Here is a 24,371-nt window from a genome sequence, read left to right as displayed (position 1 = left end):
GTGCCTTCGACGTCAGCCTCCCGATAGCCCACCTACATATACTTGACTTCTTCCACTGCACTTCCCACTTTCTCTTGATCTTCCTCACCGACAAACAAAAGCCTCTTACACATCCTCACAATGTCTCAACCACAACAAAATACCGCCAGCTCGTCCAGCAAAATATGGGACAAAACCAAAGTCTTCGGCAAGAAGACCTTCGACAAGGGCTGGGACGCCCTGGACAAGCTCGGTGGGCCTGTCAACCGTCTCTCCAACAAGCTGGGCGCGGAGGCCTTCTGGCCCATGTCCATCGACAAGGAATGCGACAAGGCCGCCCGTATCTTGCGCAGCTTCTGCAAGGAGGGGGTCTACATCGACGAGAAGGCTGAGAGCGCTCCGCCCGTCAGCGGGCCTGAGGCCTCCAACAACAAGGAGAAGGAGAAGATCGACAAGCCGCGGGGCAAGCAGAAGGTATTGAAGAAGATCCCTGCAGAGGTCATTCGGGAGGCGAAGGGATTGGCTGTCTTCACTGCGATGCGGTGGGGCTGGGGCTTCAGCGGTGCGGGGGGCAGTGGCATTCTCATCGCCCGCGATCCTCAGACGGGTCAGTGGACCGAGCCCTCGGGGATTCTCTTGCACACTGCTGGTGTGGGCTTCCTGGCCGGCGCGGATATCTACGACTGCGTCATGGTGATCAACACCTACGAGGCGCTGGAGGCCTTCACCAAGCTGCGCGTCACGCTGGGCAGTGAGGTCAGCGTGGCTGCGGGTCCGATTGGCATGGGCGGCGTCGTCGAGAGCGAGGTGCACAAGCGACGCGCGCCGATCTGGACCTACATGAAGTCCAAGGGACTGTACGGGGGCATCCAGATCGACGGATCAATCATTGTGGAACGGTCGGATGAGAATGAGAAATTCTACGGTCGCAGAGTGCCGGTGAAGGACATCCTGGCCGGTCAGGTCCGGTCGAACAACCCCTCCGTGAAGGGGCTGGTGCACACAATTCAGTCCGCGGCCGGCCAGGCCAACTTCGACCAGGCCCCGGCTGGGGTGCAGATTCCGACCGGCCCCAGCCCCAGCGATATCCCGCCGGAGCAACTGGCTCAGAGCGACATGTTCCACGCCCAAGCGCCCGGCGCGCCCCCGCCCGAGGCCGTGCAGCACAACCCGGAGCAGTATCAAGTCCCGCCCAACAGCAACCTCCCTTACAACCAACCACCACCCAATCAGGGTCAATACCACCCGGAGCAGTATAACCAGGGGCCGCCGAACCCCCACACGGGCTACAACCAGGGCCCGCCCTCGGGTGCGCAATACCCGTCTGAGCAGTACAACCAAGGACCGCCCAACACCCATGCGTCCTACAGTCAAGCACCGCCTGCGAATGCGGAGTATTATTCGGGGCAGCACAATCAAGTACCGCAGAACAGGTACTAAGACAGAAGGGGGATCTGAGAATGTCAACAAGCAGTTTCTATGGTCTTTCTGACCGATTTTACGTCACTTTATGTACATAGTATTGACAGCACGCGGCCATGATAGCGTCTATTCTTTTTTTAAATGTTCCCTTGGATTCAAGGGCAGGAATTGAATATGAGATCATGACAGTTCTTGATTATACTCTCAAATACTGGCTTTGCGATGTAGATAGGTGCCATACTTTGATCTGTGTCTTGAGGACCTTTTGTTCCAGAATGCGACCATATTAGGCTTCTGGGCCTCTCCAAGATATGCAAATAATAACATTCACTTTATCTAGCACACCCATTCTAGGGTAAAGTTCTTCTGGATCCCAGCTTATCTTGCGCGCAGCTATTCTCCCCATAGCCCTCATCGTGATCCATGAAGGCACTGTAGACTCTCAAACAAAACAGACATTCCTCAAAATAATCCATAGGCACCAGCCCAACACCCACCACGCCCTACACCTACTCCCGAGAAGTCAAAGCATCACGAAACTCCACAGATAAGGCCGTCCCCACTCCCATGTGTTACTCACTACGCGGCAGCACCAACGCGCCCCCTCTCGTCCAATCACCATACCAGCAGCGTCGAGATGTCAACTGATCACGAAAATCCACTTATAAGGCTGGACGTGTTGGACGTGTTGCTTGGGACGCGAGGGGGGTTCGGTGCCATGTGGGATGCGTTCATGCTGGGGATTGGATCTTATCTGATGGACTCGGGATTGTCTTGGATGGTCCCGATGAGGCGGGTTACCTGCGCGAACTCGATGGAAGATGGTTGGTTGTAGGTGCTGAGAGGGGAGTTGGTGTGATGCATACAGGTTGCAATCCTAAAGTCCTCAAGTATATCCTACAGTGGACTTGACTCTCTTCTAGAACAAGCTTATGACTGCCGTGTCGAGGGATCCCGTTCAGAACAGGCTCGACATTCTAAACCATTCATCACACATACAAACATAGTAACACACCGACCAGACAAACGGCAACACACAACCTCCAAGACCGAAACCACACCTCGTCTTCCCCAAACGCTGGCCCACCTTGCGCGACCGACTGAGACACCCGATCCCCGCCACAGGCCCCCTTCTCCAAGCCTTGACTTTCGCCAGCAACCCCTGCAAGAAGCGCTTTGACACAACAAGCCGCAGAGAGCGCCGCATACGGCTGCCACCGCTTCTCCTTGTGACCATCGGCAGTCCATACAGCCCGCCGTCGCCCACAATCCCCACAGCCCTCATCAGCATCTCCATCCACACCCAGCACAACAAGACAGGAACGAAAAACAGTCGCAACACCGAGACAAAGACCCCCAACATCCAACCCCACAGCCGACACCTCCGTCCTCAGCGCTTCACGCTCCTCATTGTTATCCAGGGTTCGATCCCCGGAAGCGACCGTCCCAACATGGATCCCTACACCTCTATCGCCCTCTATCCCAATCCTATCACCCAGCTCCTTCCCCCCGCCTCCCTCGCGTAACTCGTCCAGCACCGCCCATACCCTCTCACAGGGTCTGATGATCCCCACGTCCTTGCGAACGAACCGACCGCCCGGAATCAGCCTTCCTATGTCATATTCCACCACGCCGTCGGCGAGCAAAACATCAACGGGGAAGATCTGCCTCCCGTCCTCGGCATCTGGAGCTGCGGTACAGCAGCCGATCACGATGGCAACGTCGATGCTCGGCAGAGAGAGCTTCAGATCTAGTGCGTGCTTTGCGGTTCTGGTTTTCCCGATGTCTGGGACTGGTGAGAGGAGGGCAGTGGTTCGGCCGATGCGGCCGAGAATGGTTCCTGGGGCGGTTGAAAGGGCGCCTGGTGAAATCGAGTCGTCAGTCTCGTGAATCTCGTGGAAGATTGTCTTGACGAGTTCGAGGTGGCCGGAGCGGCAGAAGAGGGCGATTTGTGGTGGTGGTTGGGCTGCAGCTGGTGGAAGATCCGCGTCTGTGGGATCACGAAGGTCGTGTAGAAGTTGGGAAAAAGCAGAGGCCATGAAATACGGAATACGATGAAGGCTAAGAAATGGAGTTCTTTACTGTAGGCTGACATAGTTGGGGGCTACGATGAGCAGATTGCAGAGCTGGCTAGATATAGTTGGGCATCTTGATGTAATCCACTGCGGCAAAGGGGGCATTGCCTAAGCGCCAGCCTTGCAGCATGACTCCATGCTTGCGTAAACTTGTCCATTGGAAGAAGCTGGCGCCCTAGCCAATGTTTTGTGCCACGTTGGCTAGTGCAAAGCTAAACCAGCCTTCATGCTACCATGTATATCTTCATGAGATGCAAAATGGCTGCCCCCCTCCCTACAACCTGTATGTTAGGTAGTGTGTATTCCCTGAACTCAGAGAGAAAAACCTGCGTCTATCACAATATTCTGGCCCGTGATCGAGGAACTCATCGCCAAGAAGCGGACTTGATCTGCCACGTCCTGTGATGGAGTTAGTGATCCCTCTGTCTCTAAGGACTCCGACACAAACCTCCGGGGTAGCGAATCGCTTGAGCGCGTTCTTCTCCTGAACCGACCGAAGCTTCTCCTCCGAAAACTGACGGCCCCAATCCTGACACTTTCAGCCAACATTCCCATATCTTGAGGGAAAAAAGGTCTTACCGTCAAAAGCACCCCCGGCGCGACAGAATTCACGCGAATGTTCGGTGCCGCAATCACCGCCAGACTGCGCACGAGATGAATCAACGCCGCCTTGGTCACGGCATAAGGCTGACAAAAATCAGCATCCGTCCTTGACCCTCAACCCGCGTTCATCAAAGGTAGAAAGACAGACGTACCAAACTACTCCCACTGGGCTTCACCCCGGCCACCGACGCGGTCGCGACAAAGCACCCCCCAACGGCATCCAGATACGGGCGCGCCGCATGGAACAGCCTAAAATGACTCTTCACATTGACCTGGAAGCATCGATCCCAGTCCGCCTCCTGATCCGCCGCATTCAGGTCCATGAAGTCCGTCATCCGGGTCCAGCCCGCGTTCGAGACGACGACGTCCAGCCGCCCGAAGGCGCGCACCGTCTCCGCGACCACGCGCGTGATCTCCTCCCGACGCGCCATGTCGCCCTGCAGCGCGATGAAGCTCGGCGCAGCGGAGTCCTGTGGTAATGGCGAGAGGGTTGCGAGCTCCGCGACCAGCGCCTTTGCGGCCGTGTGGTCGGAGTGGTAGTTGATCGCCACGCGGAGGTGGGCGTCGCGGGCGAGGGCGCGCGCGACCGCGGCCCCGACGCCGCGGGATCCGGCGGTTATGAGGGCTACTTTTGGGGTGGTCATTGGAGCTATCAGAAGATTAAGGTGATGGATTCGGGTGGGATTAGGGGAGGGGGTTGTGGTTGGGTTTTGAACGGGGGGGAACTATCCGAAAAAGGGGGGCTGGTCTTTTCGGCTCCACATCGGAAGTGATTTAAGGTATGTACTGCGCATCCCCTCAACTTGAGTTTGTCCACTTCAATTCCGGCTACAAATATGCAGTATTCGGACAGAAGGCCGACTTCATTGTTTGTTTGAGTAGATTTCGGGATGATAGGATACTTCGGACTTTGTTCCGAAGCCGTTGAGGGCCGCGGGTGGTGGCGAGGGGTATAAAGATGTGGTATCCAGCACAACAGTGTTACTGAAATTGGCTTTCAAGCAGAGCACACTCCTCAAAAGCAGACTACATCATGGGTTATACATATCTCAAAGAACGGGCGCCGCAGAGCACAAAGTCGACAGCTCCGTCCGTTGACGTCTCGGCCATCGTCAAGGGGGTGATCGACGACATCCGAGAGAACGGCGACGCGGCTGTCCGCAAGTACTCGGAGAAGTTCGACAAATGGTCGCCTACGTCTTATCGATTGTCCTCGCAGGATATCCAGGCGATCATGGCGGACGTCCCGGAGCAGACCATTGCAGACATCAAGGAGGTGCAGGCCAATGTGCGGCGGTTCGCCGAGGCGCAGCGCAAGTCGATCCAGGATTTTGAGATCGAGACGCAGCCGGTACTACCTCTCCGTTGCTCAGTGAGTTGTGTATGCTAATCGTGTACTGTACAGGGAGTGTTTCTAGGCCAGAAGAACATCCCCATCCAGACCGTTGGCGCGTAAGTCTCCTGGCGTGTGCGACAGAATCACATCGCTCTAACATGCTGGCATCAACTGCAGATACATCCCCGGCGGCCGATATCCCCTGCTTGCGTCCGCACACATGACAATCCTGACGGCCAAGGTGGCCGGAGTCAAGCGAGTGATCGGCTGCACGCCCCCGATCAACGGCAAGATCCCAAGCAGCACGGTGGCAGCCATGCACCTCGCCGGCGCCGACGAGATCTACATCCTGGGTGGGGTGCAAGCGGTGGCCGCCATGGCCATTGGCACCGAGACCATCCCCAAGGTGGACTTCCTCGCGGGGCCGGGCAACGCCTTCGTCGCCGAGGCCAAGCGCCAGCTGTTCGGCGAGATCGGCATCGACCTCTTCGCGGGGCCGACAGAGATCCTGATCGTAACCGACGAGACGGCGGATCCGTTCACCGTGGCGACCGACATCCTGTCGCAGGCGGAACACGGGCCCGACTCGCCGTGCGTGATCCTGACCACCTCCGAGAAAGTGGCCCGGACGGCGATCGCCTACATCACCCAGATCCTGAAAGAGCTCCCCACGGCGGCGCTGGCGGGCGTCTCGTGGGAGCACTGGGGCGAGGCGATCGTGGCGGATACAATGGACGAGGCCTGGCAGATGGCGGATGAGATCGCCAGTGAGCACGTGCAGATCTTCACGAGGAATCCGCGCGATGCGCTGGAGAAGATGACGGCGTATGGCGCGCTGTTCTTGGGCGAGCGGACCTGCGTGTCGTATGGTGATAAGGTGAGTGCTCGATGTCTGCGTTGAGGACGTCGCAGGGATGACGGGAGACTAAATTATGGCTCTTAGTGTATCGGAACCAACCACGTACTCCCTACGAGAAAGGCGGCTCGCTACACTGGAGGTCTCTGGGTTGGGAAGTTCTTGCGGACCATTACCTACCAGGAGGTCACGTCGGATGAAGCCAGTGGACAGCTTGGTAAACTCTGTGGTCGCGCAGCGAGGGCGGAGTTTTTTGAGGGACACGCCCGGTCCGGGGACCTGCGAGCTCATCTGCATCTGAAAGAAGAGTTCAAGTGGATTGAGCAGGGGCATGAGGGCGTGTCTGAAGGAACAGGAGAGGGTTGTCGGGACTGTGCAGTGTAGTCATTCTGGGGTTAAGGCAAGCTGCATCCGCGTTTGAGATGAAATGGTCATGAGACACCAGAGCAAACCTCGCACTCGTTATCAGTGATAGACGCGTACTGTCAACAAGAATCGTTGCCTTGATCATAGTCAGCTCCACCATAAACCGCTTGCAAGTTGACGTCTCGCTTGATAAGCCTATCTCCATCCCGCAGGAGCAATGGCAACGGCAACATGTACCTACCGAACAGTAGATCGGATTGGCTTTTCTGTGCAAAGGCAAGAGAGCATCTGACTCAGCGGCCTGAATCTGAGTCAGCGGCATGTGGATTGAGTCCAGTCTCCCAATCGGATAGCGCATTCCACGGCCTTGAAGCTATACGATCCAGCACGCTAGACTGGTTTCGACCATCTCAGCGCCAAGCATTGGCCAAGACGCAGATTGCGTGGGCTTGGCTGAGATTCAAGGGATGATCCTGGCTTAAATTGCACTTCATCGCCACAGAGATTGAAGTGCCTGTTCATGGACTGCGCGGCCCAAGGGAAGAGAATTCCTGGTGGCTGACGTGGGAGCCGATTGTGAAAAAGGCAGGGATCGACTGCATCTTATCTCAATCTTTCACGCTAAACTGTGTCGGCTGTAGCCGGGTTCCAGGTCAGATCTTGGATTGAGCTAATGACTGATGGATTCACCTCCTGTCCAATTTTAGCCAGCCATGTATGAGGCTTAGATGCATACGATCTTCGTGAGGACTGTGTCCTTCAAGATCATGCCAAAAGTATCATTGATACTGTCCAGTCAGCAGTTCATCTCCCTTCGGAAGTCCATGGCCCTAGTTCCTAATTCTCCATTGCTCACGCCTGCGGTGAAGGTTCTCGAAATCGTTATCCAAACCGAACTAATATCGATCTCTTACCGCCGTCGCAAAGCCCTATGGGGATGTGTTCGCATTAGCGCCTTTTCCCTGCTGTCAGGGTCGAGGTTCTTCAGCGGCGTTCTGGCCTGTCAGCTCGGGACGCGCGTCTTTCGCTACCAGCCCTAGCGCCAAGACCTGTCCGCCGCGTCCCATGCGGAGACTTTGACCAACTCGGACAAAGTCCAACTGTCAATAGATTGAGGTCTTCGTATAGAAAAATCCAAGGTGACTATGTGCATCCAGAGCAGCCAAAGCGATCATCTTGAATTTATGTGGTGGTTGAGACTCATACCGGTGTGCAGAGATCTTCCAGCAGATCGGTCGGCCACTCGGGAATACTCCGGCACAAGTGCTGTCACTAGAGCTGCTATACATCTCTAGCTACAGTGAGGAACCGACCTCGTTTGCATTCCATAGAATCACTTTAGTATAGTCTCGGAGGTGACGAGTCGATTGACCTCCGTCTCCCGATGGTACCGACGACTGCGGGCCCGGTCCACGCGGGACTTTGATCAGTGGACTCATCACTCACCCACAGACGATGCCGAATATAGGCACTGTACCTTGAGAATCATGATTCACTCCCCACAGGGCGCTGTCAAGTGTTCCCGTCACAGACACGAAAGTATGTGTATCGGTGGGATACGAAGGACCTCGAGGGAGGACTGTATAAAGACCAGCCAGGAGCCAGAACCGCTGGCATTCTTCTCCCCGCAGACCACTCTCCCCTCGTTTTCTTTCTTGGCCGTTCTCTTCTTCTCTTCTTCACATTCAATCATTAACTGTCACTCGTTGAATCTATCTTTTCAAGCTTACTTCAAAATGAAGTATTCACTTCTCACCACCGCACTGGCTCTGGCAGCCAGTGCCACCACCGCCGCCGCCGTCCCCGCGTCGGCGCAGAAGCGCGAGTCCACGACGGACTACATCCCCTCCTACTTCACCGACGGCTGCACCAAGGAGAAGATGACCATCCGCAAGGAATGGCGGCACCTGACCACCCAGGAGCAGAGTCACTTCCTTGACGCCCTGCAGTGCCTGATGGACAAGCCGGCGCAGTCCGGCCTCAGCGCGACCACCAGCCGATTCAGCGACCTGCAGGCGCTGCACCGCGGGATGACCAACACCGCGTACGCGGACATCATCCACCACGTGGGCCAGTTCCTCCCCTGGCACCGATACTACATGCACATCTACGAGACCCTCCTCCGCGACGAGTGCGGCTACACCGGTTCGATTCCGTACGCTGCCCCCATACCCCCGATACCCTCAACGTCCCCTGGTAAAACACGACGCTAACATGACCCACCCCAAAGCTACTGGAACGAACAACTCGACGCCGACAGCGGCAACATGTTCCAGTCCACAATGTGGGGCGCCGACGCCTTCGGAGGCAACGGCACTGGATCGGGCTCCTGCGTGACCGACGGCCGCTTCGCCAACATGACCCTGCACATCGGGCCCGGCGATGAGGACACGGACTACTGCCTGCGACGCGCGTGGGACAACGAGGCCGCCATCGCCAACGCCAACAGCACCGCGCTGAACGCGTGTAACGCGTACACCACCTACTCGCCGTGGTGGGACTGCGTCTCCAACATCCCGCACAAGGGGGTCCATACGAATATCGGTGGTGTGGTAGGTTCTCTACCTCTCTAGCCAACCCCATTTTTGTGAGAGTAAGGATCTTGCTAATAGACGTTGTAGATGGCCGACATCAAGTCCTCCCCCGGCGACCCGGTCTTCTTCATGCACCACGCCTACATCGACAAGGTGTGGTGGGCGTGGCAGAAGGCGGACCCCATCAACCGCATGTACGATATCAGTGGACCGACGCTGAACCACACGGCCAATGTCGAGCCGGCTGGCGGGTGGCAGAACGCGACGCTGCATTACGCGCTGTCCTCGTTTGAGATCAAGCCTAATGTCACGATCGGCACGGTCATGAACACCCAGGGTGGTTATTTGTGCTATGGCTATGATTAGGGGGGCGGTAGCTTTCTAGCCTGACATTTGGCGGTATGGGCTACAGTCGGACTGTATTGTGGATAGTGTTTACTTTCGACTTTTCGATAGAGTTATAGATGAGAGTTTTGTAATTATTGAGTGTGCATGATGTACAGTTTCCAGTACCGAATCTTCCGTCCCCAATCGTGGCCCGTATGGATCTGATCACGTTGCTCAACCGCCCCGGCCCATTCTACAGATCCTGCATTGCATGAATAAGCCTCTGTCTCAAATGCAGGGCCACTCTTGAGATATTGCTGCAACGGATAGGTACCGAAATTCATATCGGCAGACCGCTGGCATGATACTATAGGTGCCCAGCCACGCCCTATTGCGCGATGCGGGCGGCAGCATCATAATGCCAAGACTGGCGGGAAAGACTTCATGCCTTCGAGTCTTCAAAAATGAAGATGTGCGGGGTAGCTTGCTGCTATGTTCGATGCTTGGAATCATGTTCCGAGTGGAGTGTTCAATGACGGACTTAATCTCATTACAGATGATATTGATCTTGTGCTGTGTCCTGGCAGTTCTCGATCACGGCTCTGGTCGCTGCAAACAAGAGTCATATATATATCCAGATACACAGTACAGTATGTATAAATACACTGACATATATAATACATATCTAAACACACACGGCTCACTCATTCCTTCCGCGATTACGATGTAGCTTGCGATCACGAAAGTGCTGCTTCTGATTCAGTACCAGCAGTCCCGCCTACGCATCCACCAGATACTTCCAGGTATATTCTATATTGCGATGCTATTCGAATCACCAGAGCCATAATGTTATGCGGTCCACTTGGTTGTTTTGGTTGAGCATGATCAAGAATCTATGGAAGAACGCTTCGCTACAAGTGACGTATTCTTACCTCGCGCACCGCGAGGACGCAATCCGGAATCATGGATCCAGACTCCTGCTGTGCGGCTTTCGGATGAGAATCCGAGCCCCAGAGCGTCTCTCTACACCTTCCACTCCTTTTTGCAGGTTATGACCGGCTAATTCAGGTGTATAAACACATCTCGATTAAAATTACTATCAACCTCAGAAGAGAAAATGTCTAAGTACAAGACGAGTCAAGACAAATCCCGCCTCCACTCCTTCCCGCCATTGCCTATCTCCTTCGCATAAAGTCTCGAAGGCCGCGGCTTTGAACGGAGTCAATGATCGCTGCCTTAAGCCGAGGCGGTTCCCAGAATGCCGACAGCCTATTGGGGGTAAAGTCAGTACGGATGCGATCTTACTCTCTGCACGAAGGGCTCGCGGAGCTATGGGCGGTTGCACTTACGGCGGTGAGGTCGTTGGCGACGTCGTTGAGAGCAGTCACGTCGACGTTCTTGACGATGTCGTTGTTGTTCAAGATACCATCGTGGGCGACGCTGATAGGAAGGGTCTGGGTCTGCTCAACGTTCTGGCTGTTGTCCTGGGGGTTGTTCGAGTTGACGTTGGAGGTGACGTCGGTGCTGGAGCCGGGGGCAGTGGGCGCGGCGACGGCGACGGCGGCAAAAAGGCCCATGAGGAGAACGGTAGGCTGCATCTTGAAAGTGGTAGAGAGAGTTGAAGCGTAAGCTTGAAAGTGGGCTTGGTTTGGTAGTTGGAGTAGGCTGGAGAGAGTGAGAGATGCTGTTGGGATGATTGAGAGAGATTGGCCCGGTGGTCGGGGGGTTTATATACCTTTTTTTGTTTCCATGTCTTCATATCTCGCACAATCGACTCATATCCAGTGAGCACCGTTCATTCACCATTCACCCGTTTAGGAAATTCAGGGGCTGATGTGATCGATTCGATTGATGGTGTTGCGTTAATTGCAGGTCAGGGTCCATGCAGGACGGCTCAATCGTCGCAGGCGAGGTGGATGGTGCCTGTTGATCGAAATGAGGAGCCGACAATCAGACTTCAATGAAAAGGTAATGGTAGTCGAGGATATTGCCTCTCCCACTGCAATAAAGCGATAGACGCCTGCCGCTCGTCGCTCACATGCCAGATTGGTGCAAATAAAATGACTGCGCGGCTGATAGGTCACATGCGGCCGAACTGTCGGCCAGGGGCTCGCAGGTCTCGAGAGGCCTCGAACCGTGCTTTGCATAGGGGGCTCTCTTGGCTTTGAGGGATGGTTCGGTTGAGGACTGGGGACGAGCAGCCTTGATCAATAAATGGAGTTGTACCCTTACATCATGCAGAATCCCGCCGTGTTAAGCTTATTCGGGATTGAACGAACTCACCTGTGGAACCATATCATATTCCGCCGCTCTTTTGGTCCAACCATTTCCCCCCTGGCTGGAATTACACTCCCGGGTTAGCTAAAACACCACTTGCCTACCGGTAGAATCTTACTCGGTGAATGAGGCCCTGATGTAGATAAACTCGGCTTGGGTAATTATGTCCAAGTATGAGAAATGTTTGTATGATTTTGGTCCTCCGAACAGAATAATCCATTCAAACACTTGTCGACCCCGTAGGAATTTTAAGTTAATCTCTTAAAATGCAAGTTCGCTGGCTGGGATGGTAGTATTGTCTCATGCCCTTTAACTGCTCCTACAGGCCACTGTCTCTGCAAGAGCAAGTATGCAATATTGACTCGAGACTTCGGCTATTGGTGGCTACGCATATCGTATTCCCAACAATGTCGAACTAGTTGTTGTGATGCCAAGACTCTATTCTGAAGTCCACACTCCACTCCCACTCCCACCGAAAGATTTTTACAGGGTACAAGCAGACACTCCGCCTGAGGCATTTCGAAACAGCATTGTTCTGATGTTTGTCGGAAAAGAGCTCTGTTGATGCCAAATTAGGCCTCCTTTGGTATCTCCATTCCTCGATGGTCTAACGGTCATGATTTCCGCTTGTCAATCCCTTCCGGGAACAAGCGCGGGAGACCTGGGTTCGACTCCCAGTCGGGGAGATTCTTTTTTGCTTTCTTCCCTTCGCTCCCCGTAAAAGGAGGTATGCTTTTTGCCAAGCCGTCCGTCCCTACAGTAAAAATATCCAACTTCCATGCAATTGGGCGCAAACACCATACAGATCACACCGATGTACATCCCCAGCCCCATAATGACCTTCGGGTCGTTGCCGCTCGGATGCTGCTGTGTCACATCCATACCCTGGTTTCCCCTATTCACCAAGTTCACTTCCCTCCCCCCCCCAATCCCTCTCCTTTGCTTGTTCTCGGACATGAGAGAGTTGCCTTCATCGGCCAAACATCTCTTCGGCATGTCAGCAGTCGGTCAGAGAAGCAATAGGTAGACACACAAAGCTGATTCAACTGCGAAAAATCCATAGCATCAAGCTCCACCGTCAAGCGCTAACAGAAAGTGGCTACATCGAGAGTTGCACGGTTCCTGAAATGCAGCATCTGGGACGAAGAACGATGTGTAACCTTCCGTACGTTAGTTATTGCCGTGGTAGCCCGCATGTCATGGCCACCAAGACCAAGAAAAATGCTTGGCTTCACATCTGAGCTCTTTCCCAAGAGGTTCTAGCTATTTAGCCAAGTTAAGGCGATGTTGTGCTTGTGTACCCTTCGCTCTGGCATTCTCAGCGGCTGTGCTTGGGTTCTTGGATGGGCTCTTATAACGCGTGGCGCCTGTGCTCCAGCTGATCAGTCACCACCCAAAGCTTTTGGATCGTCAAGCCGTGAAGCCTCGGATGACATCTTCCGCACGGACGATTGCAAGGCACGATCGGAAGGACAGACAGACAGCTTTGAATGATGCACACTCTGCTCTCATCGACTGTTACTTGCCCCGCGCTCGCGAGGTCAGATCAGAGGATAACTGGACGAGGAAATTAACCCCACCAGTTAATGAGAGGCTGACTGCGCCTAGTCGACGGGCTGAACGTCCAGGAACCATGTAATCCTACCCCTCTAAATCACGCTTGCGAATGAGCGCTTGCCGAACTGTCGCCGGCTTACACGCCGTCAGCTCGGGCTAGCCCGCCGGATACGAGAAGTGGCTCGCTTTCTTTGTTCTCATGACTGCCAGTGAATGGTTTCCAAAAAAGCGCCAGCTTACATCACTTAAAAATGGCTCTTCGCGCAGTAGGGGCCAGCAGAGCTGTCTCGTACAGCAGCTAAGGAGATCAGCTTTCGTCAACCTGAACCACTCCCTCCTCCCTCGCAACCATCACCCTTCCGCTACCGCACCATCATCAACACCATCATCACATCTCTGCTATCATCATGACCCCAACCCTCTCCGCAGCCAACCCCTCAGTCTGGTACCGTCCCGACTACGGCGCCCGCCTCAAGCCCTCGACACGGTTCGTCTACAACAGCTGGAGCGAGATCCCGGACGAGGAACTCCCCTCCCACCTCCACAACATCGTACGCGACTCTCCCTTTCTCCTCCCAACCACCATACCTCACCTTCCACCCCCACCAACCAAACTGACCATCAAAGCGCAACCGCGCCTGGCCGCTAGGCAACTACCCCTGCATAGGGATGTGGATCTTCCTCCTGCCAGGACTAGCCGGCTTCCCCGAATTCGAGACCCTCGTCGCGCGCGCGCGCCGCTTACCGGACGAATCATCCATAATCCTCGACCTCGGCACAGGACTAGGCCAGGACCTCCGCCTGCTGGCTGCCCACGGCGCCCCAACCACTCGCATGGTCGCTCTCGACCGCGAGCCCCGCCTCTGGCAGCTGGGGTACGAGCTGTTCCGCGACGAGGATCGCATGCAGGCGCGGTTCATCGAGGGGGACTTCCACAGCATGCCGGACGCGGCGCTGGCCCCCGTGCAAGGGCAAGTCGATCTGGTGATCGCGGCGCAGTTCCTGCATCTGTTCAGCCTGGCAGGGCAGCGGGCGGCCTGTGAGCGGATCGTCGCGCTCTCGAGGCCCGGCACCACGGTCGTCGGGTTTCAGCAGGGGCGGCGGAGGCCCGTCGAGTATGTTCGGCCGTGGGGGGTGACGTTTTATCAGAATCGGGAGTCCTTTGTGAAGATGTGGGAGGCGGTGCAGGCGGAGACGGGAACACGGTGGGAGGTGGTGGTTCGGGAGGTCGAGTTGGAGGAGTGGGGGATGGAGGAGGAGGATGTCGCGTGGATGGAGGGGGTGAGGGTGGGGATTGAGTTTGTGATCAGTCGGGTGGCGTAGGGGTTGACTTTTCTTTTGGGGGGTGGGTTTGAGATGCCGCGTGCTGGGCTGGGCTTGGTTGATGATATGTCGGTGTGGTGGAGTTGGATAGAGGGGCACTGCATATTGGTATGGTTAATGAGGTACGATTTTGATGAGACTTGTCGGGTTTGGAAGGGTGGTGTTATGGTGCTGCGATGTACCGGGGATGGTTGCTGCAACGTACGAATAGTGATGTTCACTCCACCTCCTTTTTCTGACTAGGGGTTGCTGATGATATGTGGCTAATCACCTCGGTGGCTTGTCTACAATCAACAGACTCGGTGATCTTCCTTTGGGGCATGAAGAGAGCAGACCAGGCTCGCTTTTCAGTTGTTGTAATCCGCAGAAGAGTGCATGTAGGTCGAAGATTTTTAAAGCAATACAATTGTTGATCACTATGAATGTGTTGTGGCCGAGACACAGGATAGTTTTCAAGACACCGCCATCTTGATACACTCTGGCATCTCCAATAGACCTCAATGCTGAAGAGATCCTCACCATGTCTACCCCAGACTGGCGTTAACCATCGGAGCGATACCATTCTCTATCGCCTCAGAAGACCGCCAGTCCGACCAGGTGTGATCAAGGAGTCCTAAGAACCATTAGCTTGAGCGAGTCAGCATTGCAACGCGGAACAACTCACCCCATGTCTCGTCATAATCCTGAGTTCCTTCTCGGATGTAGTAGCTACCCGCCAGAACCCAGACCATCCACCCTGCGTGTACACTGGGGATCCACTCCGCCAGGCACGAAGCATACACCCCGGTGTACGTGGTATCGTCCTGCGCGTAGCCGAACTCGGTCAGGACGACGGGCAAGACATTCTTGATACTCGAGTCGTCCGTCTCCAGCGCATTGAAGCCGTCGCTCAGCAAGCTCGACGACAGACTGCTGCAGCTCGAAGTCGAAGAGTCGTAGTTGTGCAGCTCGAGGACGATCTTGTCCGCGAAATCGAAGTCCGTCTTCAGGAAGACGGTGCCGCTCCCCAGATCGGATGCGGTGGGGATCGGCGACAGGGTCACGTCGAAGTTGAGGCCCGAGAAGAATATTAGAAGATCCGGATTGGCGCTGTGCACCTGCTTCGCGTTCTCCACCATGTTGGTGTACCAGTCCTCCCAGTTGTAGGAGGTGCTGGTCAGGGTTGCGTTGTCGGCCGGAGTGCGGAGCTCGTTCCGCATGCCTATGCTCTTGACCGCTGGAAGTGATTTGACCTGTGCTTCTTGTCAGCGAGGATGAGGTTGTACATCAATCTTCGAAGGGACCTACGTGTGCTGCCATGTAGGTCCATGCACGATGCCAATTTGCGACGTTGAAGTAGGTGTCCCCGAACCAAGCGTTGCCGTCGGTAGTGCTGCAGCACCACATGGCCTTGGAGATGTGGTTGTCGAGGTGCACATAAATACCTTGTTTGTAGCATTCATTGGCCACAGCATCGTAGACCTTCGGTTATTAGTATACAGTGCTGCAGTAGGTCTGGCCGTTGCTCACCTGCAACCTAGTAGTTTCGTCATTAAACTGAGGATTATTGCTGATGATATCGTTGTACACAGCTGTTCCATTTGTCTCTCCCAGGGCATTGATCAGAGAAGTCTTGATCGGAACATCTGCGCCGTTGTCATAGATGTCGTCGATCATCTCAATGGCGAAGGTCAGGCGGATGACGTTCATGCCCAGACTCTTGATCTTGCTGACGATGTATTCAATAGACTGGTACTGCAGCCCTTCCGGCAACATGGCCTCAGCTGCACCAGGCCAGTTCACCCCGGCGTAGGTAACATTGTTGCCGTCGGAATCAACAATCCATCGCCCGGAAGTAGAGAGAGGCTCAGATGAGATTGCATTGGTGACCAGGGGTCCTGCAGCAAGAAGCAGACCGAGCACTCTTGGCAGATACATCCTGACGGTGCTTGTACGATGGAGAATATAATCAGGAGGAGTCTGTGGGTGCCGCAGAGAACTATTGCCTTTTATCATGAGCTTTCTCGCCCCAAACGCTCATGCGATTGGCCCGCATACACCCATGTCAATAAAGGTCGCATGATTGACCCATTTTCACCCATGCTCCGGTCTTGCTGATATCTCCATATTGTCCGGGTGTTGTCGAGTGCTATTCGTGGACAACCTGATTGTGCCTGTCGTCAAGCGGGGAAATAGACTGCCTGGCGCATCATCTAGTCATTGATCCCCGCAGCGTAAAACACCGAAATACGCGACATTCGTGTCCTGAGGGCAAGAATAGCCCACACAGCTGCTTCCCATGCACGTGCTCCCAAGATTTCTGAAGTGAAAAGCCTAGGTCAACATCAACTCAGACGATAGTCAAGGACGTCCAGGAACCCGATCGGATAATTTTAGAGGATGATGTCATGGTGTTCTTCAGCATCTCTGCAGGTCCTTCTGCCCATGCTTGTTGATTAGCTGATGTAACCCTGCAGCAACTCCCCGTCCCCGCATAAAGAAAACGCACCAATGGGTTGAATGGTGCAATTAGCCGATGCTTACCCCGCTTTGCGATCAGAGCTTCTCCTGGGCATCCCCATTGTCCGTGGTCGCCGTGCTCGCATGCTGAGGCCGATCATAAGTCCTTTGGGATAATTCGGCCGTGGAGCAATTAGGATCATAAGAAACTTGAATTATTATAAGCAGGATCACCCTTTCGATGGCCAAGTCGCCAAGTCTAGAAGCGGTTCAAGCTCCAGCCAGAGGAGAGTAAAAGTAACAGCATATTGTGGAGATGAGCGATGAAGAGTCAGGGGAGGTGAAAAGGGGCAGTGTGACCTGTTTGTCTGATGTGTATGATTTGTCTACAATGCAAACATCACCTCTGCTTTGACATTCTTTCAACACTGCAAAAAGCTTCACCTTCTTACTCCTCACATCATCTGTTATGAGATGGTGCATCGCTTGGGCATCTTGAATCGACAATTTTCGTTGAAGTTCAGACATCGACATGAAGCCAGAGCAAGAAGTTATTCTTTGCGCGGGACTTCTGGTAGAGTTACAACTTCAATTTCATAAATATTCAAATTCACTGAGCACACTGACTGATTCCAGGATCAAAAGGAAGTGAACCTCGCCAATCTTTTCGCAGCTTACTGGATCTCTCAACATCACAACATCACAACAGTGCATCTCTATCTCTGGTGGTTCGATCTTTCGATCCACGAAGCATCCGCTTTCTTCTGTGCAGCTCATCCCGCACTCGAAACGATAGACATGGTCTGCAATCATACCAGCCATGCAGCTAATCTACAGCTTGCCCAATAATGCAGCCTCTTATCGTGTTCCCGCCTTGTGGCAGTCGGTTCTCCGATCATACTCCGGTGGCAGCAGCGAATGACACCGGCCCCGGAAGCTTAGCTGCAGATAACAAACCCGCTAACCGAGGCTAGAAATGTCAACAGTCCAATGGTCCTCTGCAACGGCCAGATAAGCGGGATGACCCCAATAGACGTTTGCCCAGGATCACGCAAGGATGCTTGGATGCCACCGCTTCTGCGTTGGTTCATCAAGGCACCAAGAGCCTATCCGACACCACCACCAACCAATCAAGAAGCCCATCGAGGTTCGTCTGTCGGCGGTGTGGGCTTTCATGTCGCAATCAAATCTCGCATGGTACCTACTTACCATGCCTGCAAGGGGTCCACTGCTCATGAGGGGCTTTTGCCATGTTATTTAAAGTCGCGTTGAACGGCTCGATTTCGGCCAGCTCGTTCCCAGAGCGCGCTGACCAGACTTCACGATGCTTGTTCGCCAGCTTACGGTGGCTCTGGCCCTCGCGGCTTTCGCCAATGCTCTTCCCGCAACAGTCAAGCATGTCCTGCATGAAAAGCGCGACCGACACTCTTCGGACTGGGTCAAGAGGGCCCGCGTCGACAGCCATGCTGTCCTGCCTATGCGCATTGGGCTGGCCCAGAGCAATCTGGAGAAGGGGTACGATTACCTCATGGAAGTCTCCCATCCGGAGTCTGCTCGTTATGGCCAGTACTGGACAGCGGATCAGGTTCATGACATGTTCAGTCCCTCCGAAGAAGCCGTCGAGGCAGTGAGAGAATGGCTTGCCTCTGCTGGCATTGATCTTTCTCGAGTTGTGCACTCCGACAACAAGGGCTGGCTGGCCTTTGATGCTTACGCACACGAAGCCGAGAACCTCTTGAAGACTAAATTCCATGAGCACGAGAGCGCCAGCAGTGCGAGTATCAGAGTCGGATGTGACAGGTGTGTATGGCGCTTGTGAGAGGCATACCATTAGCTAATCTGTCTCTAGTTACCATGTCCCCGAACACATCCAGCACCACATCGATTACATCACGCCCGGGGTCAAGCTTACTCCGGTGGTCAAGAAAAGCAAGAAGGTCAAGCGCGCGTCGCAGCTCGGTCATGCTTCCAACGTGAAGGCTGTCACTGGCGATGAAATCATCTCCAGCAAAGCCAAACTGCTGCCGACTGAGCTGCAAGGCTGCGGATCCAACATGACCCCCACGTGCATCAAGGCCTTGTACCAGATCCCCGATGCGACGAAGGCGACAAAGGGCAACACCCTGGGGCTGTATGAGCAGGGCGACTACTTTGCCAAGGCCGACCTCGATCTCTTCTACAAAGCCTATGCTCCTTGGGTTCCCCAGGGCACGTATCCTATCCCAGCGCTCATCGACGGAGCCAACTACTCTGTGCCGACTGACAGCTCCTTGAACACCGGTGAATCGAACATTGACATTGACATGGCGTAAGTAAAATGCGATGATTCAGGATGCACGGAACTAAGACAATCTATAGCTACGCCTTGATCTACCCACAGCAAGTCACCCTGTATCAAGTCGACGACCAGTACTACGAGCCGCGTGAAGTCGCGACTACCAACCTGTTCAACACGTTCTTGGATGCTTTGGATGGCGTATGTCTGACCCTGCCCCTCTCGCGGCTCTAGCTAACTCTTCCAGTCCTACTGCACCTACAGCGCATACGGGGAGAAAGGCAATGACCCGGACATCGACCCCGTCTATCCTGACCCCAACGCTGGCGGATACAAAGGTATGTTCCTGGTGCCGTATTCCAACAGCAAGGAAGCCTAACAGTACCACAGGCAAGCTGCAATGCGGCGTCTACAAGCCCACGAACGTCATCTCGGCATCCTACGGCCAAGCCGAGAAAGACCTCCCGGTCGCATACACCAAGCGCCAATGCAATGAGTTCCTGAAGCTCGGCCTGCAAGGGCACTCGATCCTCTTCGCCTCCGGCGACTACGGGGTGGCCTCCTTCGCCGGGGACGGCGGCAACGCGAACGGGTGCCTAGGCCCGGACGCGAAGATCTTCAACCCGCAGTACCCGTCCAACTGCCCGTACGTGACCTCGGTGGGCGGCACGATGCTCTACGCGGACCAGACCTACGAGGACGCGGAGAGCGTGATGCACGTGAACCTGGGCGGCACGGCCAGCAACTTCAGCTCCTCGGGCGGCTTCTCCAACTACTTCCCGCAGCCCGAGTACCAGAAGAAGGCGGTCGCGACGTACTTCAAGCGCGCCAACCTGACCTACCCGTACTACTCGGAGCTGGAGGTCGACCTCAACACGACCAAGGGCCTGTACAACCGCATCGGGCGCGCGTACCCCGACGTCGCGGCCAACGGCGCCAATTTCCGCGCCTACATGGGCGAGGAGCTGTACCATTTCTACGGGGCGAGCTTGGCGTCGCCACTTTTTGCCTCCGTGCTGACGCTGGTGAGTTCTAGACCCATGAGAGACCCGCAAAGCCAATCAGGGGGGGGAGAGGGGAGATAGGGAGGAAATGGCCACCGATGTTCCAGCCCCGAACAGAGCTAATTTTTTGTATTTCCTAGATCAATGAGGAGCGTCTCGCGGTCGGAAAGGGCCCCGTGGGCTTCATCAACCCCGTTCTCTATGAGCACCCGGAAGCCCTGAATGATATCACCAACGGCACCAACGCCGGATGCGGTACCTACGGCTTTAGCGCTATCCCCGGGTAAGTCCAGCCCACAAGCACTCTATCGGACACAGATCACGAGAGTTTACTAATACTGTAACCGCCACAGATGGGATCCCACTACGGGGTTGGGCACGCCCAACTACCCCAAGCTGAAGAAGCTGTTCCTGTCTCTCCCGTAGAGATCGAAGTCGCAGCCACAACTTCATGACTGAACAAACAAAGCTCAATCGAGCACACGAGCTTACAAACCACCAATTGCTATTTCCCCCCTCGCATGTCTCGTATTCCAGAAACCTTCCCTAGGCAGAAAACAAATGTCTCAGCCCCGTCCCATGGTCTGATCGGGGCGAGTGGCACTTCTATCGATCCTTCCACCCCGAAAAACCCCAAAGTCAATGTACATAAGCTATTGAACTTAATGCACGAGCAAGAAGGGTCTTGACTCTTGAGTCTCCTGACATGACTAGCGAGCAAGTGCCACCGCGCACTCATGTCGCCCACGTGGCATGTGTAGGGTTTGAAGATCCGCTAGTGTCTAGCTTTAGTCAGTGTGGTAGGTGGTCCAGGCACCTGTGAGCAACAAAAAGCATGACGATGAAAAGTTTGTGCTTTCGAACAAGAAGCCCCGGGGCGGGACCTAGGATTCGACTCGAAGTCCGGATACAAGAAAACCTCGCCGCGAAACCAGCCTGCAATTTGATGTAACTGCACCCCCTATTCTCAACGATTTTCCAAGGAACCAAAGAAAACTGTTGGAATATGGGATCCGACCCAAGAAGACAGATAAGATACCCGAGCGGACCATGGCAGATGCAAAAGGGACCAAGGAGCGGATACGGGAAGCCCCGGACCACTTAACACCACCAAGCGTCCGTCCTCGTACCGAACCCTCACACCAAAGCAAGGATGAAGAACACGGCCGAGGGTTAGAGCTCCTGGAGAAGAGAGCTTCTTTCAACACGCCACAAACCACTGCCTGTAGGTCAGGCCAGAGCAGAACGAACAAACTGCGTCGTATCGAGGCCGCACTGCACGCAACATTGTAGGCTCGAGTCATGGCGCCACAAACGACACAAAATCTCAAACTCTGGGTCTGGTCCAGCATCAGACCGAGTCATCCGCCAAGGCTCTCGAACTTTCCCCCCCCCCCCCCCAGCGATGCTTGACTCGGGGTTGAATCCAGCTAACTTACTCGCCTCGAGGCGCCTCAACAGAACCCAGTGCTACCTCTCGAGTCATCAGTCAGCTCCTTGCCTCCAGATTCAGATTCAAATTCAGAATCAGAATTGGGGCCAGGATCCAAAACCAACCGAACTTGGATCCTCCCGAGTCGTCATCTCCCATATCGATGGTGAGACAGTCCAAAATCTCCAGGTTTCACCTCCACATCGACCTAAATTTTGGGGAAGGGGAATGGACCTGGCCGGCTTCGGAGTGGAAAAGTGCTTCCGCTTAGGTAAGTATGTACATTTTTGTGCATATCCAGTACCCGGTACGTTGTTATGACCGGCGCCCGCGGGAATTTCCGCTCATTAGCATGCTACATTCAAAAAAAGAATGAATGAAAAAAAAAAAACGTGTAGACTGCAGGGTTTCCGGCCTGGGCATAAGGTTTGTTAGCGCTCGGGCGTAGAACCCGGTTTTGTTCGAAGAGCCGAAAAGCCTGGTTCTCAAAAGTTGGGGAACCGAAGAAGTCTGCACGAAAGGTGTTTTCGACTCTGACTTTGTAGTCTAGGACTCTAGGTGCATCTTGTGTGGGCGGACGGGCAGGCTATTTCGTGTTTGAGGTTGGTTTGAAGACGAGGAGTTTGGTAGCGAGCTTCCGTGTTGTTTGAGGTTGGAAGATCAGGGGCTCGGCTGTGAGTGATTGCATATGTAAGGACTTGGGAGTAGGATTCGCTTATAGGTTTAGTTGGGGCATTGAAATTCTTTTGTTAAGCTCGTTACCTGTTCCTTGCATGCACCTCCATAGTTCTTTGTCAAAAAAAAAAGCACGTTTTGCCCGGTCCCAGAGCCATGGATTGAGGTGGGTATGTGTCTCTTCTGCTTGACTACACAGTAGGGCCTGGCATGCAGAGCCCATGTGTGATGTGTGTGTGCACATTTTTAGAGTTCTTCGCTCAGATTTTGCTGGCGGCAGGACCCGGATGTAGCCGGATGGTAAAGTTAAATTGTTTACTCGTGCGCAAGCAATCCTCATGCAACCAGTGCATCGGGTCAAGGGTTACAAACCGACACAAGGGATACGGTTCGCTTTTTGAGTCGCGTCGTGTTTCCGTCTCAAGGAACGAGGCAGTAAGGATAGAGTACCCGGCTGCCCTGATTATGGGGATCGATCGTATTTGATCACTTCAGATATTCAGATCGGCATCGCGCGGGATTGCCTGACCCTCCCCCCACGCCAAGACTTTCACCGGGCAACAGAAATTTGGGCGGATTGATACGAATGGCACCAAACCATCAGCGCCTCACAAAGTATGATCTGCTTTGGCCTAGAGGTAGTCTGGCGTCGAGAGCACGCCGGATCATGGATATGGCGCTGCACCAACGAAGTTAAGCCCTGCGATATACTTTCGACTAGGACGCAAATGTGCTCTGGTCCGTGGAGGACTCGACCCGATTTTGTGAGTACACTGAGTTCAGCGGACTGTTGGGAAGACTCAGAGAAGAAGAACACAATGCGAGGTGAAGAAAGCATGAGGAGTCACGATAGACTCGAGGCTGAATCAAACACCAGCCGCCGGCGGCTCAGACCGGAAATTGATGCCTGAGGCTGGGTGATAAAGCCCTTCCTTCCCGTCACAATCGAGCTGAAAATAGGCATGGACGTAGTCCTCCATATCAATCAGTAGGGGGGGTGGCGAACAGGGCTGGGCTGAGCTGGGCTCAATCGGACTCTGCGGAAGTGCTGCGCATCGGTTAATTAAATACACAGTGCAGACCAGACAGCTGAGGAGCACCTGAAGGGCCAAATTTAGCTCTGGGCCGATCAGCTCCAGAAGGGGATCGATCTCACACGAGGTACCGCGGTCAATGCTGCCGTTGCCGCACTGGTGACTACTGGTTCTGGCAGGAGGTCAACCTGGAGATACTCATAGTACATATATTAAACGAGATCACCTTCCCCTTCCCCCTCCCCCTCCCCCTCTGCAATAACCATTTGGAGATATGATGCTGATCATCGGAGACACCGTCCGCCAGCCAGCACCTCTATTGCCTGTCCAGTATATTTACTTATGAAAGGATTGTCTTGGTGGCACTGGTGCCGGAGACTTTTCCCTTTCGGAGATCTACTTCCGCGGATCAACATTGCCCCGGATACCTTAATGAAGGGGGGGCACTAAACCCTTCAAAGTAGTTGCAATGGCGAACGGTGGCCTTCCAAGTTCGGACCTCGGGAATGAAGTCTGGATCCTTCATCTATAACAAACAGTCCGGCAGCTGCTTAACATGGCTGTCCCACTTGGCAACCACACGAGGCGTGGATGTAGGAGATGTGGGAACAAGAGATGTGGGAGCAAGCGATGTGGGAGGGGGCGACGGCAAAGGAGGAGGACGATCCTCGGGTTGAGATTTCTAGAAGGCCACGTGCGTGGCAGCAAGCCACCGAGCCAGGGTTTGGTGATCCTTTTTGTTTTTCTTGCGGGGTACAGGCACAAGGCTGTGGTAGGCTACAGTATTCAACAGCCAAAACAGCCAAAGCCCCAATCGGATGGCGTCATGGGAAGGTATCTCAGTCAAAAAGAGTCAT

The 24,371-nt window shown here is 54.4% G+C and overlaps 9 protein-coding genes and 1 non-coding gene across 10 annotated transcripts; 6 read left to right on the top strand and 4 right to left on the bottom strand.

Annotated features, from left to right (window-relative positions):
• Positions 1 to 120: 120 nt before the first annotated feature.
• On the top strand, positions 121 to 1,419 carry BO72DRAFT_464851 (DUF500 and UBA/TS-N domain protein; the record flags this gene model as incomplete). The annotated part of the gene is made up of 2 exons (XM_040946662.1): positions 121 to 1,137; positions 1,213 to 1,419. The coding sequence occupies 2 exons, from the start codon at positions 121 to 123 to the stop codon at positions 1,417 to 1,419; spliced, it is 1,224 nt and encodes a 407-aa protein (XP_040805969.1).
• A 971-nt stretch (positions 1,420 to 2,390) lies between these two features.
• Positions 2,391 to 3,466, bottom strand: BO72DRAFT_523851 (uncharacterized protein; the record flags this gene model as incomplete). Its single annotated transcript, XM_040949806.1, has 1 exon — positions 2,391 to 3,466. Exon 1 carries the CDS (start codon positions 3,438 to 3,440, stop codon positions 2,391 to 2,393), a length of 1,050 nt encoding a protein of 349 aa, XP_040805968.1. The 5' UTR covers positions 3,441 to 3,466.
• A 64-nt stretch (positions 3,467 to 3,530) lies between these two features.
• BO72DRAFT_443973 (SDR family NAD(P)-dependent oxidoreductase) lies at positions 3,531 to 4,757 on the bottom strand. Its single transcript, XM_040943714.1, has 4 exons — positions 4,232 to 4,757; positions 4,056 to 4,163; positions 3,925 to 4,005; positions 3,531 to 3,875 (listed from the first exon to the last, which is right to left on the bottom strand). Exons 1-4 carry the CDS (start codon positions 4,721 to 4,723, stop codon positions 3,789 to 3,791), a joined length of 768 nt encoding a protein of 255 aa, XP_040805967.1. The 5' UTR covers positions 4,724 to 4,757; the 3' UTR covers positions 3,531 to 3,788.
• Positions 4,758 to 5,012: 255 nt separating this feature from the next.
• BO72DRAFT_419814 (histidinol dehydrogenase family protein) lies at positions 5,013 to 6,655 on the top strand (the record flags this gene model as incomplete). The annotated part of the gene is made up of 4 exons (XM_040942676.1): positions 5,013 to 5,430; positions 5,485 to 5,531; positions 5,593 to 6,292; positions 6,359 to 6,655. Exons 1-4 carry the CDS (start codon positions 5,113 to 5,115, stop codon positions 6,653 to 6,655), a joined length of 1,362 nt encoding a protein of 453 aa, XP_040805966.1. The 5' UTR covers positions 5,013 to 5,112.
• Positions 6,656 to 8,370: 1,715 nt separating this feature from the next.
• On the top strand, positions 8,371 to 9,537 carry BO72DRAFT_482656 (tyrosinase family protein; the record flags this gene model as incomplete). Its single annotated transcript, XM_040947740.1, has 3 exons — positions 8,371 to 8,792; positions 8,868 to 9,189; positions 9,259 to 9,537. The coding sequence occupies 3 exons, from the start codon at positions 8,374 to 8,376 to the stop codon at positions 9,535 to 9,537; spliced, it is 1,020 nt and encodes a 339-aa protein (XP_040805965.1).
• Positions 9,538 to 10,561: 1,024 nt separating this feature from the next.
• Positions 10,562 to 11,188, bottom strand: BO72DRAFT_443972 (uncharacterized protein). The gene is made up of 2 exons (XM_040943713.1): positions 10,848 to 11,188; positions 10,562 to 10,767 (listed from the first exon to the last, which is right to left on the bottom strand). The coding sequence occupies exons 1-2, from the start codon at positions 11,094 to 11,096 to the stop codon at positions 10,735 to 10,737; spliced, it is 282 nt and encodes a 93-aa protein (XP_040805964.1). The 5' UTR covers positions 11,097 to 11,188; the 3' UTR covers positions 10,562 to 10,734.
• Positions 11,189 to 12,371: 1,183 nt separating this feature from the next.
• BO72DRAFT_t20 lies at positions 12,372 to 12,461 on the top strand. Its single transcript has one exon. It is a non-coding gene; the product is annotated as a tRNA-Asp (tRNA).
• A 1,140-nt stretch (positions 12,462 to 13,601) lies between these two features.
• On the top strand, positions 13,602 to 14,655 carry BO72DRAFT_511394 (class I SAM-dependent methyltransferase; the record flags this gene model as incomplete). Its single annotated transcript, XM_040949402.1, has 2 exons — positions 13,602 to 13,883; positions 13,960 to 14,655. Exons 1-2 carry the CDS (start codon positions 13,740 to 13,742, stop codon positions 14,653 to 14,655), a joined length of 840 nt encoding a protein of 279 aa, XP_040805963.1. The 5' UTR covers positions 13,602 to 13,739.
• Positions 14,656 to 15,039: 384 nt separating this feature from the next.
• BO72DRAFT_419807 (cellulase family protein) lies at positions 15,040 to 16,572 on the bottom strand (the record flags this gene model as incomplete). The annotated part of the gene is made up of 4 exons (XM_040942675.1): positions 15,040 to 15,268; positions 15,320 to 15,887; positions 15,943 to 16,116; positions 16,165 to 16,572. 4 exons carry the CDS (start codon positions 16,570 to 16,572, stop codon positions 15,180 to 15,182), a joined length of 1,239 nt encoding a protein of 412 aa, XP_040805962.1. The 3' UTR covers positions 15,040 to 15,179.
• Positions 16,573 to 18,411: 1,839 nt separating this feature from the next.
• Positions 18,412 to 21,048, top strand: BO72DRAFT_394882 (S53 family peptidase). The gene is made up of 7 exons (XM_040941974.1): positions 18,412 to 18,894; positions 18,944 to 19,402; positions 19,453 to 19,570; positions 19,617 to 19,707; positions 19,760 to 20,394; positions 20,514 to 20,656; positions 20,727 to 21,048. The coding sequence occupies exons 1-7, from the start codon at positions 18,419 to 18,421 to the stop codon at positions 20,797 to 20,799; spliced, it is 1,995 nt and encodes a 664-aa protein (XP_040805961.1). The 5' UTR covers positions 18,412 to 18,418; the 3' UTR covers positions 20,800 to 21,048.
• Positions 21,049 to 24,371: the final 3,323 nt, after the last annotated feature.

Source organism: Aspergillus fijiensis (assembly GCF_003184825.1).
Source record: "Aspergillus fijiensis CBS 313.89 unplaced genomic scaffold BO72scaffold_3, whole genome shotgun sequence".
NCBI classification, from domain to species: domain Eukaryota; kingdom Fungi; phylum Ascomycota; class Eurotiomycetes; order Eurotiales; family Aspergillaceae; genus Aspergillus; species Aspergillus fijiensis.
The sequence above is the reverse complement of the archived record's forward strand: the minus strand, read 5'-3'. Positions and strand labels throughout refer to the sequence as shown.

Excerpts from the sequence above, each read along its gene's own strand:
- BO72DRAFT_394882 (XM_040941974.1), top strand. The coding sequence starts at position 18,419 with ATGCTTGTTCGCCAGCTTACGGTGGCTCTGGCCCTCGCGGCTTTCGCC. Across the intron at positions 18,895-18,943 it reads ATCAGAGTCGGATGTGACAG|TTACCATGTCCCCGAACACA; the intron begins GTGTGTATGGCG and ends ATCTGTCTCTAG. Across the intron at positions 20,657-20,726 it reads GGCTTTAGCGCTATCCCCGG|ATGGGATCCCACTACGGGGT; the intron begins GTAAGTCCAGCC and ends TAACCGCCACAG.
- BO72DRAFT_443972 (XM_040943713.1), bottom strand. The coding sequence starts at position 11,096 with ATGCAGCCTACCGTTCTCCTCATGGGCCTTTTTGCCGCCGTCGCCGTC. Across the intron at positions 10,768-10,847 it reads TCGCCAACGACCTCACCGCC|GCTGTCGGCATTCTGGGAAC; the intron begins GTAAGTGCAACC and ends TACCCCCAATAG.
- BO72DRAFT_443973 (XM_040943714.1), bottom strand. The coding sequence starts at position 4,723 with ATGACCACCCCAAAAGTAGCCCTCATAACCGCCGGATCCCGCGGCGTC. Across the intron at positions 4,164-4,231 it reads AGCCCAGTGGGAGTAGTTTG|CCTTATGCCGTGACCAAGGC; the intron begins GTACGTCTGTCT and ends GATTTTTGTCAG. Across the intron at positions 4,006-4,055 it reads CGCCGGGGGTGCTTTTGACG|GATTGGGGCCGTCAGTTTTC; the intron begins GTAAGACCTTTT and ends TGAAAGTGTCAG.